The sequence below is a fragment of the Myxine glutinosa genome, chromosome 13 (assembly GCF_964187855.1).
Source record: "Myxine glutinosa chromosome 13, kmMyxGlut1.1, whole genome shotgun sequence".
In the NCBI taxonomy this organism is placed as follows: domain Eukaryota; kingdom Metazoa; phylum Chordata; class Myxini; order Myxiniformes; family Myxinidae; genus Myxine; species Myxine glutinosa.
The window spans coordinates 15,094,640-15,113,650 of NC_136273.1; the positions used below are offsets into that span (position 1 = coordinate 15,094,640).

A 19,011-nucleotide genomic window follows, 5' to 3' on the forward strand; every position below is an offset into this window, starting at 1 on the left:
CAGACAGACAAACAGGTGCACACAACCAGACAGACAAACAGGTGCACACAGCCAGACAGACAGACAGGTGCACACAGCCAGACAGACAAACAGGTGCACACAACCAGACAGACAAACAGGTGCACACAGCCAGACAGACAGACAGGTGCACACAGCCAGACAGACAAACAGGTGCACACAGCCAGACAGACAAACAGGTGCACACAGCCAGACAGACAAACAGGTGCACACAGCCAGACAGACAAACAGGTGCACACAGCCAGACAGACAAACAGGTGCACACAGCCAGACAGACAAACAGGTGCACACAGCCAGACAGACAAACAGGTGCACACAGCCAGACAGACAGACAGGTGCACACAGCCAGACAGACAAACAGGTGCACACAACCAGACAGACAAACAGGTGCACACAGCCAGACAGACAGACAGGTGCACACAGCCAGACAGACAAACAGGTGCACACAGCCAGACAGACAAACAGGTGCACACAGCCAGACAGACAAACAGGTGCACACAGCCAGACAGACAAACAGGTGCACACAGCCAGACAGACAAACAGGTGCACACAGCCAGACAGACAAACAGGTGCACACAGCCAGACAGACAAACAGGTGCACACAGCCAGACAGACAAACAGGTGCACACAGCCAGACAGACAAACAGGTGCACACAGCCAGACAGACAAACAGGTGTACACAGCCAGACAGACAGATGCACACAGACAAACAGATACACACAAACAAATACACAGCCAGACAGAAAAAAAATGCACACAGCTATTCAGAGAGACAAACAGACAGATGTACACAGATGTTGAGAGAGAGACAAGCTCATCAGAGAGACAGCTATACAAAGCCATATAGACAGACACACAAATTACATGCATTACGTCCCAAAGAGCTGTACACCGGTGAGCTCATCGCCATTTTCAACTTGCCACCTCGAAGCACCTTATTGTTTTACAGCCCTTTGGGACTATTTTTAGAATCCCTTCGTAATTACAAATTCCTCCTTCATAGCTGGGGGATATTGATTAGGTGAGAGAGAATTTATTACTCCTGGAAATTTCAGGTGAGAGATATAGTTTCGGCATGTAGCGCATGCACACACATACATCATGCTCCATCGTCTCTCTGGACTACAGACCACAGCTTATTGGTGAGCAATCAGACATCCTTCGTAAAGTGCTTTCAGGAGTCGAAACTCCCAGGGCTCCCCTCAAGGGCTCGTCATTTCAAGCTCGCTTTGTTTGCTCCAAGTGCCATCTATTCAGCAGGATAAAGGGACGAAGAGCCGAGAAAGGGAGTGAATCGGACGCTTTGAACGACTACGCAAATGAATAACAGGACATTGAACCACCAACCGCGACCTACACAAGGAATTCGCGATGGTTAAGGTTCCAGGAAGAATTAGAAAAACCTGTTCCGAAAACCTGTTAATCATAATAACACAAACTAGTGTTTCAAAAGACTTTTATAGAGATCGTTAGCCGCTGACAATCTTGGCATTTTGGCAGGTAATGAATGCATCATCCCACAAGTATGTGGTAACTAACGCCTACCACACCGACGGCTGCACCACGCCATCGCACATCATTTGCAGTATGCCAACAGGAGTGGTGCGGAAAGACAAACAGCTCCCGCAGCTGGGATATTCGGTGACAAAAGGAAGGAATCGGCTTACACGCCAGTTTCTGGAAACACACGCGTCACTTAGCTTACACAGACGATCCATATTGCACGCTACCAGGTGCCAGCTCTGTTTGCCGAGCACAAACTGACCTTTTCACCATTACAATATCCCCAGGTCGTCCCTCAAACCTCCATTTTGATTTAGAAATGAACAAAAAGAAACGAAACACCCGTTTGAGCACATTGGAGGAATTCAGGCAGATAGAGTACATGGAAAGGAACCACCTTTCGAGGCCATCTTTCCCCGCAGAGCAGGGGTTGACCTTTTTTTGGGGCTCCGTGGTCCCCTTTTTGGAGCAATGTTTTATGGCCGGATGCCCTTCCTGCCGCCAACCCTGTTGGTCGCCCCTTGCGACACACAGGGAATTACCAGTGAACCGGTACTCAATTTGCCGGCTTCAGAAAGGATGACAGGCTGAGTCAACCCTCCCCTGGCGTTAATTCAGCGATCGACCGGGATTCGAACCCAGGATCCTAGGATCCCAAGCCGGCACCCTAACCGCTAAGCAAACCCAGGATCCCAAGCCGGCACCCTAACCGCTAAGCCAACACCAGGTTGAGTCAACCCTCCTGGCATCAATTCAGCGATCGACCGGGATTCGAACCCAGCATCCTAGGATCCCAAGCCGGCACCATAGCCACGAAGCGAACCCAAGATGGCACCCTAACCGCTAAGCCAACACCAGGCTAGATAGAGCACATGTAAAGGAAAGGGTTAAATAAAATTGCCTTGAAAACAACCAAAATGGTGGGTGTGAAGGTAAGGGTGAGGTTTCTGAACAAAGTAAAAATAGCAAACGAGGCAAAAACAAAATCCATAAATAAAACAAGAAAAGGTCACGGACGGCTTAAAAGATTTGAAGAAACAAGAAAATGGCGACAGTTACCCTGTCTGTTTTAACAATATGTAAATTAATGAACAGATGGTCAACCTTTTCATCCGTGCAGTAATATTCCACAAACACACTTTAATATTCCGAATACACACACATAACACACCGTCAAACACACGTGCAGTAACACAATATTTAATATCCACACACACAGAGTAATATTCCACAAACACAAGCTGTCTGTCTGACAGTAAGTAGCAAGCTGCTGCCCACTTGAAATCCTGCCCCCCCCCCCCCCCCACCCCCACAGACTCACTCAAAACCAAAAGGAAGTACAAATGCCCACCTGTGTCTGACGGTGCAGCGATAAATTTTTGTGACAAGTCTTGTCTGGAATGCTTTAAATTACAAAGGGCAGGTATAAATATTTTAATAAATTTGTTCACCAATTATGACCTTTGACCCCAGAGTAATATTGAAAGGCAGACATCAGACCAATACCTGCCTGCATTTATCTGTAGGGGCTGTTGCACGACGGTACATGTCCACATGTGAAATTTTTCTACGCATCCCAATAGGGCCCGCTTCGAAAAGCCTTTGCACCAAATCATATATCTATCGCCTCAAATACGAGGGAATGGCAAGGCAACCCGAGTGATTATATTTCGTTTCACGTTTGACCCCATAGGGGAAACAAAGGCAAACTAGAAGGGCACTCGGTAGAGGGCATACCTCTGCCAGGCTGAACGGTGTATGTATTGTATCCCCCTGATAGGCCGGATCTGGATTCGGACCTGAACCAAAAGCTAATCGACTTGTTCTTGTCACCGACCCAACTCGTCCCCCTAGTTTAGTCATAACTCCTCTATAACGTTTTAAAATATGTTATTTAATCGCTTTTCGTCCGATCCCTCAAAGGTGAAGCATCACTGAAAAATAAAATATTTATTGTGTCCGAATCCACAGTCAGATCTTCACCAAGATCGAATCGATTAGTCATCGTCACACAAACAACACGTCCACCAAGTTTTGTCCAAATCAGTCCATAACTTTTTGAGACATCCTGCTGTATGTTGTTTTTGACCCTATCTCCCAATGGTGAAGAATCACTTTTGACAGCAGGCAGGTTGGTGGTCTTTCTGTCTTCTTCCGACTCATCTCCGGCCAAGCTCCACCTGCTCTGTCTGAACTCTGTCCCCCAAATATTCCTGCAGGACGCACAAGATCTGCCAGGAACCCTTTTCTGGTAAACTGCCAAAATCAAGACTCTCTGCTCACCTTCACTCCATCATTCCTCTTTTCTCCCGCCTCTGGGACAAACTCCCTCACTCTCTTCAATCCCTCTCCTCCCTCCAGGTCTTTAAAACAGCTGTTCACCACCATCCCCATCCAAAACCTTGATATTTTCTACCCCCGTTAAAACACCCCAAATCCAACTCTTTAAATCTCCAACTTCTTTCCTGAATTTGCTAGTAGTGTTCATTTGCTTTATACCGTATACCCCTCCACCCCCCCCCCCACCCCCACACCACAAACTCCCACAGATCTACCGACGTCCCTTTTCTCTACTGTTGTTGTGTTTTTGTGTTCCCTCTCTCTCTCCCCCTCTTGTCTCCCGCTCCCTTTATTGTACGTTTTATGGGTCCATGCATGTTTTTGTGTTTGATATGATAGCTCTTACACGAGCCTCGACTCTGTATGAAAAAGAACGACCTTTAGAGGCCATTTTTCCCCGCAGAGCCTTTTTGGCCTTTTTCGGGCACCATGGTCCCCTTTTTGAAGCAATGTTTTATGGCCGGATGCCCTTCCTGCCGCCAACCTTGTTAGTCGCCTCCTGCGACACAGGGAATTACCAGTGAACTGGTACTCAATATACCTTTTGGATTTGATTATATACTTATACCTTATGATTATACCTTATGATTATATACCTTATGATTATATACTCAATAATATTATATCAATAATATACTGGTACTCTGTATACAAAAAATAAATAAATAAATAAATTTCTACCAGCCAGATCCGAATCCGGATCTTCACAAAAATCGAATCATTTTGTCCATGTCACATACACACTACCTCTCTGCCAAATTTCATCCAAATCCGTCCACACATTTTTGAGATATCTTGTTCACAGACAGACAAAAAAAAAATTAAAGACAGGGGTGAAAATACAACCTCCATCCACCTTCGGTGGCAGAGGTAACTAGTATTTGACAGGGAGGTATTTCAATTGATCAAGATGACAACTGTGGTTTATTTGTTTTTATTTAAATCAAGCGTCAGGCATATCAAAAAAATTCCCCAAAGAGACTGGTTTAACCACACAAAATGTCAATTTTACGCATGGCCCACAGCATGGCTATGCCTATTCAGAATCAACAGGTGATCACAGATAACATCACATCATCTTGCTTTTCCTCTTGGTATCTTGTTAAATGGGCATCCTGTACCTGCGGCTTTCACAGTTAACCTTTCAGGGGTTTTCAGGATAATGAATTAATTTTAAAGAATTTTTTTTAACTCTACCTTAAATATTCTTGCAATATAAGAGAGGATCAAAACTCTGGACGGATGTACAGCACATCCGCCTTTCCCCAACAGAGGGTGAGGGTTCATGCCATTGGAAGAGAAATCTTGCTTTTGGCTTTCACTCAGAAGCAGGGGAGGCAGTGGGGAGGGTGTGGGAGGAGGGGGGGAGGGTGTGGGAGGAGGGGCGGAGGGTGTGGGAGGAGCGGAGGGTGTGGGAGGAGGGGCAGAGGGTGTGGGAGGAGGAGCAAAGGGTGTGGGAGGAGGAGCAGAGGGTGTGGGAGGAGGAGCAGAGAGTGTGGGAGGAGAGGTGGAGGGTGTGGGACGAGGGGCGGAGTGTGGGAGGAGGAGCAGAGAATGTGGGGGAGGGGAGAGAACAACTTTTGACTCTTCCTTGCAAGTGGTAAGTGGTTATAAAAATACATCAACACATCTTGAAAATCTATTTTGGCCTCGAGGACAAACGGCACATGTACATTTAACCAGAAAAGCAAGCAAAACAGTCTCCGAGCACTTAAATATTCTGGACTGGAAATTAATGTCTTGTACTCGATGAGTGATTTTTCATTTTTTTTTTTTTTTTGTTTGTCTGTCTGTTTTGTTTGTCTGTCTGTCTGACTGTGAACAGGATATCTCAAAACGTTGTGGACGGATCTGGATGAAATTTGGCACAGAGGTAGTGTATATCATTGCTCTCGTATATGGCAGAGAGATAATGCATATCATTTCATCTCATTGCTATAATATACAGAGTTGAGGCTAATCACTCATAGAGTGAAACTTGGCAAAACAGAACAAAGTAGCATGGCACTCAGTAGAGCATCCTTTTGACCTCAAAAATAATTTGTGGTTGAATTCAGTGACCTGATATGCAAATCGTCTTCAAAGTTTAAGTTAATCGGATGAAAATTGACAATTTTAGAAATTAGGCCTATGTTGACCTTTTGGCCTATGTTGACCTCAAAAATAGTTGGTGGTTGGCTTCAGCCATCCTTTTCAAATTTCAAGCCAATCGGATGAAAATTGAAGATTTTAGAAATTCAAAAAAAAAGTGGTCGACCTTTGGCCTATGTTGACCTTTTGGCCTAAAATTATCTCAAAAATAGTTGGTGGTTGAATTCAGTTAGCCGATATGTAAATCCTATTCAAATTTCCAGTCAATAGGATGAAAATTGAGGATTTTAGAAATTCGAAATTGTTGTTGACCTTTGACCTATGGTGATCTCAAAAATAGTTGGTGGTTGAATTCAGTTCACTGATATGAAAATATCATTTAAATTTCAAGCCAATCGGATGAAAATTTGAAAAAAAAAGTGGTTGACCTTTGACCTATGTTGACCTCAAAAATATATATCGGATTTTGTCGGACCATGAACTCTACCATTTGGTGAAGATCGGTTTCAAATTGTGACCTGTAGGCAAATGCAAGCACGCGCGCGCGCGCGCGCACACACACACACACACACACACACACACACACACACACACACACACACACACACACACACACACACACACACACACACACACACACACACACACACACACACACACACACACACACACACACACACACACACACACACACACACACACACACACACACACACGTGATCAACATCCTTGCAAAATGTTTTTTGTTTTTTGCCAAGTAACAAACACACACACTAACCGGAGTGATCAACATAAATGCAAAAAAATAATAATAATAAAAATAATTTTGCCAAGTAACAAACGCGCACTCGCGCACACACACACACACACACACACACACACACACGCAAAAAAAAAACACACACACACACACACACACACACACACACACACACACACACACACACACACACACACACACACACACACACACACACACACGCGCGCACGCAAAAAAAAAAAAAATTGGCCAAGTAATAAACATACAAATGAAAAATACCTTTTAGAGCAACACTTGGAAAAAAAGAACAAAGTAGAATGGTACTCAGAAGAGCATCATTTTGACTTCAAAAATAATTAGTGGTTGAATTCAATGACCTGATATGCAAATAGTCTTTAAAGTTTAAGTTAATCGGATGAAAATTGTCAATTTTATAAATATGGCCTATGTTGACCTCAAAAATAGTTGGTGGTTGGTTTCAGCAAGCTGATATCAAAATCCTTTCCAAATTTCAAGCCGAATGGATGAAAATTGAGGATTTTAAAAATTTCAAAAAGTGGTTGACATTTGGCCGATGTTGACCTGATGACCAAGGTTGTCTCAAAAATAGTTGGTGGATGAATTCAGTTAGCCGATATGTAAATCATATTCAAATTTCAAATTCGGATGAAAATTGAGGATTTTAGAAATTTGAAAAAAGTGGCTGACCTTTGGCCTATGTTGACCATTTGACCTCAACAATATATAGGATTTTGTCGGACCATAAAATCTACCATTTGGTGAAGTTTCGTGAAGATCAGTTTAAAATTGTGACCTGTGGGCAAGTATAAGTGAGTGGACAGACCAACAAACACAGACACACACAAACCGGAGTGATCAATATACATGTCCAAAAAAAAATTTTTTACGAAGTAATTTTTTACCAATTGCTGTTTCAAGGGTGAAAACAACCTCCATCCACCTTTGGTGGTGGAGGTAACTAAGAGACAGGGCCCAAAATGATACATAGCATGACACATGTTATGGCCAAAAGTATGTGGACACCCCCTCTAATTGGTGGATCCAGCTGTTTCATCCGCACCCATTGCTGACAGGTATATATAATCAAGCACACAGCCATGAAATATCCATGGACAAACATTGGCAGGAGAATGGGCCGCACCGAAGAGCTCAGTGACTTTCAAAGTGGCACCGCCATGGGATGCCACCTTTACAACAAGTCATTTCATCAAATTTCTGCCCTGCAAGAGCTGCCCCGGTCAACTGTAAGTGCTGTTATTGTGAAGTGGAAACGTCTAGGAGCAACAACAGCTCAGCCGCAAAGTGGTTGGCCACACAAGCTCACAGAACGGGGCTGCCGAGTGCTGAGTCACGTAGCGAGTAAAACCGTCTGTCCTCGGTTGCAACACTCACTACCGAGCTCCAAACTGCCTCTGGAAGCAACGTCAGCACAACAGTTCGTCGGGAGCTTCATGAAATGGGTTTCCATGGCCGAGCAGCCGCACACATGCCTAAGATCATCATGCGCAATGTCAAGCGTCAGCTGGAGTGGTGTAAAGCTCGCCACCATTGGACTCTGGAGCAGTGGAAACGCGTTCTCTGAAGTGAACAATCACGCTTCACCATCTCGTAGTCCGATGGACAAATCTGGGTTTGGCTGATGCCAGGAGAACGCTACCTGCCCGAATGTATAGTGCCAACTGTAAAGTTTGGTGGAGGAGGAATAATGGTCTGGGGCTGTTTTTCATGGTTCGGGCTCAGCCCCTTCATTCCAGTGGAAGGGAAATCTTAACGCTACAGCATACAATGACCTGCTAGACGATTGTGTGCTTCCAACTTTGTGGCAACAGTTTGGGGAAGGCCCTTTCCTGTTTTAGCATGACAATGCCCCCGTGCACAAAGTGAGGTCCATACAGAAATGGTTTGTCGAGATCGGGGTGGAAGAACTTGACTGGCCTGCACAGAGCCCTGACCTCAACCCCATCGAACAACTTAGGGATGAATTGGAACGCCGACTGCGAGCCAGGCCGAATCGCCCAACCTCACATATGCTCTTGTTGCTGAATGGAAGCAAATCTCCACAGCAATGTTCCAACATCTAGTGGAAAGCCTTCTCAGAAGAGTGGAGGCTGTTGTAGCAGCAATGGGGGGGACCAACTCCATATTAATGCCCATGATTTTGGAATGAGGTGTTCAACGAGCACATACGGGTGTGATGTTCGGGTGTCCACATACTTTTGGCCATGTGGTGTATCTCAAAAAGTTGTGGATGATGTTACAACAAAACTTGGGATATAAAACGAAAACTGTTCAGCCTGGTGGAAATATGCACTCTACCGAGTGTCGTTCCAGTTACCTCTGCCACCAAAGGTGGCCGGAGGATACTGTTTGTTTGTTTGTTTGTGAGCAGGACATCGCAAAATGTTATTGACAGATTCAGATGAAACTTCATGGAAAGGTTGGAGATGTGACAAGGACGAAGTGGCTCAATTTTGGTGAAGATCCAGATCTGCACCTAGACATAAGAATTCTTCAAAATTGAGAGATAGGACGAAAACAGTATTTTTTTTTCTGCTCCTTTGTCAATCTCCCAGTAGATTGTGTACATTCCTTGATATTTATTTTCATATGTTTATTTTGTCTTTTTTGCAATTGTTGGGGCTGCATTTGTTGCTGTTTCATTTTCCTGTGTGGCACCTTCTATTCACACCTGTTTTTGGAAAGTATTTGCAAGGTGAGTTAGGGATACTTTTTCAGGTTTGTTGTGTTCATGTTTGGCTACAAATTGCATCCGATAGTCTGTTGAGCATTTCACATACTGAGCTAGTCTGACATTCGTCGCTCTGTGCACCTCGTTGTGTTCCATGAGGCCGCTCCCTCCCTCTCGGCTCGGCAGGTACATTCTCAGGATGCACTGGTTTTTGTACGTGTGTGCGTGTGACCATTTTTCTCAGAGATGGCCAGCGGATCTTCGTCAAACTTTCAGAGGTTCATCAGTGAGTGCCTGGGAATATTTTAGGGCAGTGCCAGGTATCCCTACTTGAAGAAGATAAAAATCAATTTGAAGCTAAAATAACTGTTCTTGAATTACTGCATATTGCAGCTCCATTCATGAACACACACGTAAAGGAAAAATCACATTTTGAGGATGACATTTGACCCCATAAAGCTTTGTCAATCTTAACAACCCATCCAATCCCTCACCTCTGCAAGCCTGGATAGTGTCAAGTACATCATTTTTCAATCACTGCTTTACTTGATCAATTTTCATAAGGCACAGACTTGTTAATGCATTACAAGCATGGGGGAGGATCTTAACCGTTGAACGAACTAATAATAGATCATAACGAACCAAAAACCATTGAAAAAAAATGCAAATTTAAAATATATTTTCATAAACCTGAAATTCTACATTACAGGTTTATTAAAAGTGCAATAACTTTAAATGGTGTGAAAAAGTACGTTTCATGATTTTCACTTCGAGATTGTATCAGCCCAGGGAGACCAACATTGATATTTTTAGGAGGTATGAGCACAAAGATCGATGTAATTCAGTTGGGGCCTTTCATAATACTGCACTTGGTATTAAAAGGCCTTAAGGGTGGATTTTGACATTACATGACAAAGAAACATCAAAACGAAGAAGGCAGCAATGAAAGACACAGCAATCAAACAAAAGGCAACAAAATAAGATGCCAAGTGATCAGTTTTTCCACTTAGGTCTTCGCAAATGGACTCAATTTGCTGCTGATCTGGTACCATTCAACTCTCTCTTTAACCCCTATTGCTTCAACCCCGCTCCATTCAACTTGTCTCATCACATCTTCACGGAAGCCTCCATCGCACAGTTTGTCTTGAAAAAGCCACCAAGAATTGCCTGGCAATTTGATCCACCACGCGGTAACCCGGGTTGCCCCGTGATTTTTAATCATTTTACATAATTAATTAATCTATTATATCTATAGCCCGAACCATTAATGAATCTAGTTAATTCATAATTTTATTTCATAATTAACTCACCCCTCCCTCTCTCCCTCCCTCCCTTCCTCTTACTCTCTTCAACCCCAACAGCAAGGTGCCTTTATTACCTCCGATACCGAATGTGGGCAGTGGTTATGTCTGCACCCCTGTCTGTTTATAGGACATGCCAAATGGTTATGGACAGATTCAGACGAAACTTGGTGGACATGTTGGGTGTGAAAGAAGGATGAACCAATTCAATTTTGGTGAAGATCCAGATCCGGATGGAATTCTGTTAGAGGGAAGTTTAATTCAGTATTTTGTGCCAGCAGTTCAGATTGAGACTCACAGCGACACTCATCCAAAGCAGCTGCGATTGCCGTGAGTGGAGATGGTAACTCTTGTGCATTGAACACACCTCTGTCTCTGTCTCTTATTTTTGCTTTATCTCTCTTCCACCCTCTTTCTTTTCGCTTTCTCTCTCTTTCTCTGTGTGTTTGTGTGTGTGTCTCCTCTCTCTTCCTCTCTCTTCCTCTCTCTCCCCCTCCCTCCCCTCTCTCCCCATGTCTCCCCCTCCTTTCCTCTCCCCCTCTCTGTCCCTCCCCCCTCTCTCTCTCTCCCTCTCCTTCCTTCCTCTCTCCCTCCCTCCCTCTCTCCCCCTCCCTCTCTCTCTCGTTGCAAACGCCGGCTACTTTTGCTAGTAACCAAATAAAGCTCGTGGTAGGAACCACCAACCAATGAAAATGGGTAAATGGGATCTTTCTGGTCTCACAAAAGGCTAATGGAGTAATGGGTTTATGCAAACCACCAAAACCTAGACCAATATGTGAAGCAATATTCTAAGAATGCTCTCCTACATCCACAACCCACATAAAACTGGGGAACTTAAACTTCCACAAAAGTGTTACCAAAATCATCTTTTATCACAAATGGGTAATCATAGGGTGTGGGAAACACTATTTAACTAAAACGGCACTCTGTAGAGCGCAAAGCTCTGCCAGGCTGAAGTTTCCGCTTTGCATCCCACTGATAGACCGGATCTGGATCCGTACCTGAACCAAATTCGAATCGGCTCGTTCTTGTCAACTAACCAACTCATGCACTGAGTTTTGTCATAACTCGTCCACAACCTTTTGAGATATTGTGTTGTAGGTACAAGTATACGTTGTCGGCCCCATCTCTCAATGGTTAATGAAGAATCACTTAGAAAAATAAAACTAATTCTCATATCCGGATCCAGATCTTCACCAAAATCTAATCAATTCGTCCTTGTTACACTCCCAAACTGTTCACCATGTGTCGTTGAAATCCATCCATAACTTTTTGAAATATCACGCTACATTTCATTTTTGGCCCTATCCCTTAATGGTGAAGAATCATTTTTAAAATTCTCGGATCCAGATCTTCACCAAAATGTAATCAATTCGTCCTCGTCACACACAGCCAACCTGCCCACCAAATTTCACCCCAATTAATTCAGAACTTTTTGAGATATCCTGCTCATAGACAGCCAAAAAAAAATGGCAGGAGTGAAAACATAACATCTGTCCACCTTTGGTGGTGGAGGTAAAAAACAAAATATTTTAAATGAATCAGCCAACATCTTCTGCAGGACAGCAACTGAATTGGCAATTTTATGTCTTGAAATTATCACTGCAAGTAAAGTAGCTGAATGTTCCATGAGTTGAAGGTAATTATTGGTATTACTCAATGAACAAGGGGTGGCTCTAAAGGTTTTGCAATTTGCACACTTGGAGTGGGCCAATTTCGCCATTTATACGCGTTATTGAAAGCCGCATATATACTTGTAATAAATACCTAATTTCACGCCTGCATTACAATTTGCGGATGACTTGCTGTTCTGTTCTTTTCAGAATCATTGAATGATGGACTTTTCAAAGCTTGGCAATGAGCAATGCAGGTAATCAAATAGTTGCAAGAGGAAATATGCACTGCCAAGCAAATCCATAGTGGTTGCTGTTCGGGGAGGATGCCCCTTGTTACACATGAACATTTAAGCACATTTTCAGCGTTCTCCCATGTGGGAAGCACCTTCCAGAGGTCGTCTTCCTTCCAAGGTTTCAAAAGCAGGCAGTGCACCAACATCTCATCACCCCCCCATCCTTACCCACAATATTTCTTGCCCCCACTAACCCTGCTCAGCCCAAGCCTCTCGCTTGAAGGTTGCATGTTTTCCTCATCTTCTGTCTCTCTCTTTCTTTCTTCCCTTTCCCGCTCGTTCATTCGTTCCCTTGTTTATTGTGTCTATCTGTTGCCACACTGGCAGTTCATACCCTCCATCACTTCATTCTTATAAAGAAAAATAAATAAATATATATTCTACCAATTCATACCTGGTATTTATCTCTGAGCTTCAACTCGGAATCACATTTTATATTTTAGGTCGTAGAATATGGGGATTTCCTTAACATGTCTCCGATTCCGGGTCTGTGCACGCTGGGGGTGAATCACACAGTTCCTCCTTCCAGTTCATGAAAGCTATGTTTTCCGGACCAGATCCATCGTGTCTTTCTGTTATATTTCCATCTGTTATTTTTTTCGTCCAATTCTCTGTGTTAAACCGTACCTTGTTGTGTTGTTTACAAATTTGTGTCCCTGTGGCTCTGGCCTACTCAATCAGGCCTCAATTAGCTAGCGTGCAAATCTGTCTGCTCGGACGCCACATGCCTCGTTACACTTCCTTTCTCCCAAGTACTGTCCATTGAGGTACCTCAGCTTTATCTTATCCCCCTTCCTTACTTCAGAAAAAAAAGGCAGATCGGAGATCTTGTGAAGTCCAGTTTGCAGAAGTTGTCTGTACATGACGATAAATTGCCCTTCACATCCACAACGAAAATAGAAATAATAGGGCAAAATGAAGAAGATTGTCATGGGGACCGCAAGGCTAACCCCCGCTCTAGCAGGGAAAATGGCCTTAAAATGCCTGTTGTTGTTGTTGTAGTATCCATAACGGTGAGAAACCCCTCCATGTGATTACCCTCCCTCACATCTCCTACATGCCCATGTTTTCCCAACCACACCTCTTCTCCATGCCATTCCCTTCCGCACCCTCCATCGCCACCACCATCCTGCACCCTCCATCGCCACCACCATCCTGCACCCTCCCATCTTCACTCCCTCCCCTCAACCTTCTTCTAGCCCCACCACATCTCCTAACTCATTTCCATATTCTGGCACCCAGCCAACAGCACCTCATCCCCTGTCCCTAACTGTGTGGACCTCTGTGGCAACCAGACGGATCTCTGAATCCAGGCCTTCTGGACTTGGTGATGACCAACTTCACTGCAAATGTTTCCTGCTCCACCTCCGCTCCAATTGGTTCATCTGATCATGTGCTTTTGAGAGTAAATTCTCTCTGGTTATTCTCAGAGAGCCGCCTCAGTGCCGAAGAGTCTGGCAGTTCGCTCAGGCAGACTGGCAGGGACTACAAGCAGCCACCACTTCAGGACTGGTCTCCTATGTCTGCCACCCCTGATATCAACTCATCCGAGGGAATCTTGCACACAAACCTGCTCTCTCTTACGCAGAGATCCATCACATCCGTCGTCAGTTATCCTACCCTTCTCCCCACCAATGGTACACTAAATCCTGTGGTGAGGCAGTTGCTCTGAAACAACTTGCCTTCTCTTCCTAGAAGAAACATCTGACCAAAGGCAATCACAAATCATTCCACAAAGCTTGCAACAAGAGTGTGTCTACTCTCAGGAGAGACAGATAATATCTGGCCAACCTCAAGACTGAACATTTCAAGCTTGTCCACCTCCTGTAAAACAGGGTGGTGCCTTGTTAAGTCTGCCTCTGAAGTGTGCTGCCCTTCCATCCCTTCCCTCACATTTAATGGCACCACAATCGACTCTGCTGATCTTGCACATCCTCTCTGTGCTCCAGTCAACTGAGGTAATCTTCCATCTGCTTGGAAATCAGCCCACATCACCGCAGTACATAAACTAGAACGGCACTCGGTAGAGCGCATACCTCCGCCAGGCTGAAGAGTTTACGTTTTGTATCCCATTGATAAGCCGGATTTGGATTTGGACCTGAACCAAAATCCAATCGGCTTGTTATTATAACCTAACAAACTCACCCACATGGTTTTGTCATAACTCGGGAACAACTTTTTGAAATAGCTTTTTGATCCATCTCTCGATGGTGAAGAATCACTTAAAAATCTGGATCGTCACCAAAATATAATCAATTAGTCCTCATCACACACCGAACCTGTCCAAATTTCATCTGAAACGGTCCACAACCTTTTGAGATATCCTGTTCACAGACAAACAGAAGTGAAAACAAAACCTCCGTCCACCTGAGGTGGCAGAGGTGAAAAGGTGCAAAAACCGATCCCCTTTAACTACAGGCCAATCGACTTACTTCCAATCATCAACAAGGTTATGGAATCCATAATCACAGGTGACATCAAATACTTCCTTTTCTTCAATGGCCTGAACTCAGATAATCAATTCGGATCAGGACCAGGTCACTCTACCTTGGATATGATGCTTATACTCTTCCAACAATAGATGGAAGTTTACAATGTCAGATACGAGTTCAGAGTCATCTCTCTGGACATATCTTGAGCTTTCAACTTGGATATTTCAAGTTTCATGGAAATGTGTCTTTCACAGGATGTCCTGTACTCGAGAAGAATCTCACACTCTCACTCTCAATTTCATAAAGAACCACCTGGCAAACCCTCCTGTCTACTTTCTTAACAATCCTCTTGAAGAAATTCAACCATTCAAACTCTTGGGTCTCACTATCAGCCATGATCTCTCTTGGACAAACCACATGTCAATGTTTACATCCAAAGCCAGCTGCCAACTGGGAATCCTACTTCATGCAATGTCTTTCCTTAGCACACCTGAACCCGTATTCACCTGCAAAGCTGTCATCCACAGCTTTATGGAGTACTGCTCTCCCCTCTAGGCTGGCTCCCCAGACTAACAACTTCCTCAGCTTGATTCCCTGGAAACCAAGGCCATAAAGATCATTGGAATCTGCAGCGATGAAGATCATCCAATGGGGTTACCACTTTCCCATCGCAGACAGGTCAGTGGTCTCTCTGTCTTCCACCACCTCATTTATAGTGTTGCACTCCCTGCTCTTTCCATGAACTGCCACCCCCATCCCCAAATATCTCAGCAGAACATTTAGTGGCAGCGTCCATCTTGTTTACCCCATTTGTCTTCCCCTAGCCATGAATTTCCCCACATACATTTGTTCTCAAAGCCTCCTTTTATTTTATACCTCTTCCCTGCTGTTGGAAGTTGTGTTGCATCCCATCTTCTCCATGAGCCTCGACTTTGTATACAAAAAAGGAATTCAAATCTTGTGAACAACATGGGATACAAATTACAATTGGGACAATTCAATGTAATGATCAGTGGCGCAAGAACTTATTACATTTCAACTTCGGCAAAGCTAAAAAATAATTAATTTAATTAAACCATGTTCTACCTCCTTTCCCTCCACATCGCCTGGTTTTGGCTTAGCGGTTAGGGTGCCGGCTTGGGATCCTAGGATCCTGGGTTTGAATCCCAGTCGATCGCTGAATTAACGCCAGGGGGGTTGACTCAGCCTGTCATCCTTCCGAGGTCGGCAAATTGAGTACCAGCTTGCTGGGATGAATGATCACGGTGTGTACCCCGATTTAGCATAGGTACACCATATCCCTGCGCATCGTAAGAGCGTGACCAAGGGTTGGCGTCAGGAAGGGCATCCGGCCATAAAAACATTGCCTCAAGCAGGGAACCATGATTGTCATGGGACCCGCAAGGCTAACCCCCGCTCCAGCGGGGAAAATGGCCTTAAAACGATCATTCATTCATTCATTCATTATCCTCTACTCTACTCCCTATGGCCTATAGTATAAGCTAGCAATGCTCACTAAATCAACTCACCCACAACGCTAGCAATGCTCACTTTTTGCTCTTTCACGAGCCTCGATCTTGTATACAAAAAAAAAAAAAAAAAAAAAAAAAAAAAATGAAGAAGAAGAATGAATCGATAAAAGACAGCATATGCATGCATCATACATCTTACGATAATTCACCAAATGTCTGTCTGTCTGTCCACAGGTACCGCAAAAACGGCTGAACCGATCACAACAAAATTTTGGGTGGGTAATCCTGGGACCCCCTGGAGTAAAATAGGCTGTATTGTTTTTCCAATTTTTCCAATTTCCCCAAACACAATGGAATAATATTTACCGATATGAACAGTGATGTGGCTTTTATTGAAATTCCACAAATACTGTTTAGATTTTGATGATTTGCATATGATATGATTTAACGGATGTTTATATAAATCGTTTAAAATAAAAAAAGCTTTAAAATTTCTGATAATTTGCCTTTTCATTTGGGCCTCCCAATTGAAGCCCCGCCCGTCGGACGTGAGCCGTTGCTAGTAGTAGGCCAATTATAATATAGCAAGTTTGATGAGATCCAATCTTGAGCTTTAAACCATTTCCGAAATTTATTTCTTCAAACAAGCCTCCCGCTATAACATGAACAAGCCCACGTGGTGCGATGCCTGCTTCTAGAATTGCCCACTGTGGGGGCTTCGTGCGCAATAAATGTGGAACGTCATGTTTAATATCGATTTCGCACAACAAAGTGAACGAATGTGGCGATCGACGTGAGAAGTAGATTCATTGAAACAACGATTTCCATCAACGGGCCTAGCGAGAATAGCGGGCGTTTCATTGCTGGTTCCAAGGAACAGAAATAATCCTCTCAACGTCGAGAAAGGTGTAACAGCGCAGAAACACAAACGAAAGAAGGTAAACACGGCGATACTTACCATTTTAGCGGATATAAATTTGTACCGTGCGTGTGCTCAACCCTCTTATCTCGCCTCACGAGCTCCTGCAGTGAAAGTTCGAGAGCGAAAAACGGATATGACGTCACCCACTACGGCTCGCATGGAGATTTTTTCAATCCCCACCAAATGTAGACGACATATTCCATTGCATTTTTTTACTGTCCTTATTGCTGTAATATTATTTAAGGAAATACTTATGAGATATCCCCCAGTTATAATGTCTCTCAGTATTATACCCCTTTATAGCTTGCACCAGTTACACCGCTAGAAGCTGGAGCTCGAAAATTTTATAACAGGGTTACCACATGTGTAATTATAATATAATGAATATGAATTAGACAAAAACTGCATGAAAAAGGAGAAAGAAAAGCTGCGTTTTTAAAAGGACCGTGTATTTATTAAGTACGCAAATATTGCGGTAATTTTGACCACCTTCCTCTTTCCCCTTCTCTCCGCACATTTCCACTCTCCACCATGTTGTCCCTCCACATTTTTTAGCAACCATTTTACTTCCCTACATATACTTCGTTCGCACCGAGATGCACTCGATACGATACAATATTATATATATATACATACATATATATATATACAGTCACGTGAAAAAGTAAGTACACCCCGCGTAAAGTTTTGACTTTTTCAACATATTTCAACATACAGCTATTTGATCTTCATTTCAACAATATTGACAGATAAAGGTGATATAATATAACAAATATCATGAAACATTTACATTTTGTAGTCCATTGTATAATTTAAATAAACATAAATGCAAATTTCGCATGTGGAAAAAGTAAGTACACCCCTGGCTCTAATCAGTGGTATTGCCATTAAGTACGTGTACGGAGCCATTAAGTACGGAGTACACACCTCCCATGTAGATCAAATTTGTGCAGTCTCTTTCTGCCCTTTGGCAGAAACAACCTCAAGTAGGCGTTTCTTATAACTGTTTACCAGTCTCTGACATCGACTGGGAGAAATTTTTGCCCACTCGTCCATGCAGAATTCTTTCAGCTGTGCGATGTTTGAGGGGTTTCTTGCATGCACAGCTCGTTTCAAATCCCCCCACAACATCTAGGTGGGATTTAGATCCGGGCTTTGACTTGGCCATTCCAGAACCCTCCATTTCTTTCTTTTCAGCCATTCCTTGGTGGATTTACTGGTATATTTAGGGTCATTGTCATGTTGCAAGGTCCACCTTCGGTTGAGCTTCAACTTTCCGACAGATGGCCTCACATTATCCTCAAGCGCCCTCTGGTACAATGAAGAATTCATAGTGGATTATATGATGGTGAGCTGCCCAGGCCCTGATGCAGCAAAGCTGCCCCAAACCATAATATTTCCACCACCATGCTTTACAGTTGGTATCAGGTTCTTGTGGTCAAATGCTGTCTTTGGTTTTCGCCAAACATGTCTTCTGGTACTGTCAAATTTGTGGTACAGATCTGGTTCTGGTACAGATCTACCCATGTAGATCAAATTTGTGCAGCCTCTTT

At 43.7% G+C, this 19,011-nt stretch overlaps 1 protein-coding gene across 1 annotated transcript in view; it reads right to left on the reverse strand.

Moving 5' to 3' along the window:
• Positions 1 to 17,608, reverse strand: part of CCT2 (chaperonin containing TCP1 subunit 2) — a 98,675-nt gene extending 81,067 nt beyond the window's left edge. Inside the window, exon 1 of the mRNA XM_068133847.2 lies at positions 17,495 to 17,608. Coding sequence (XP_067989948.1) covers positions 17,495 to 17,497 — 3 coding nt within the window. The 5' untranslated portion in view covers positions 17,498 to 17,608. The remainder of the gene's footprint in view (positions 1 to 17,494) is intronic.
• Between the last annotated feature and the right edge of the window lie 1,403 nt (positions 17,609 to 19,011).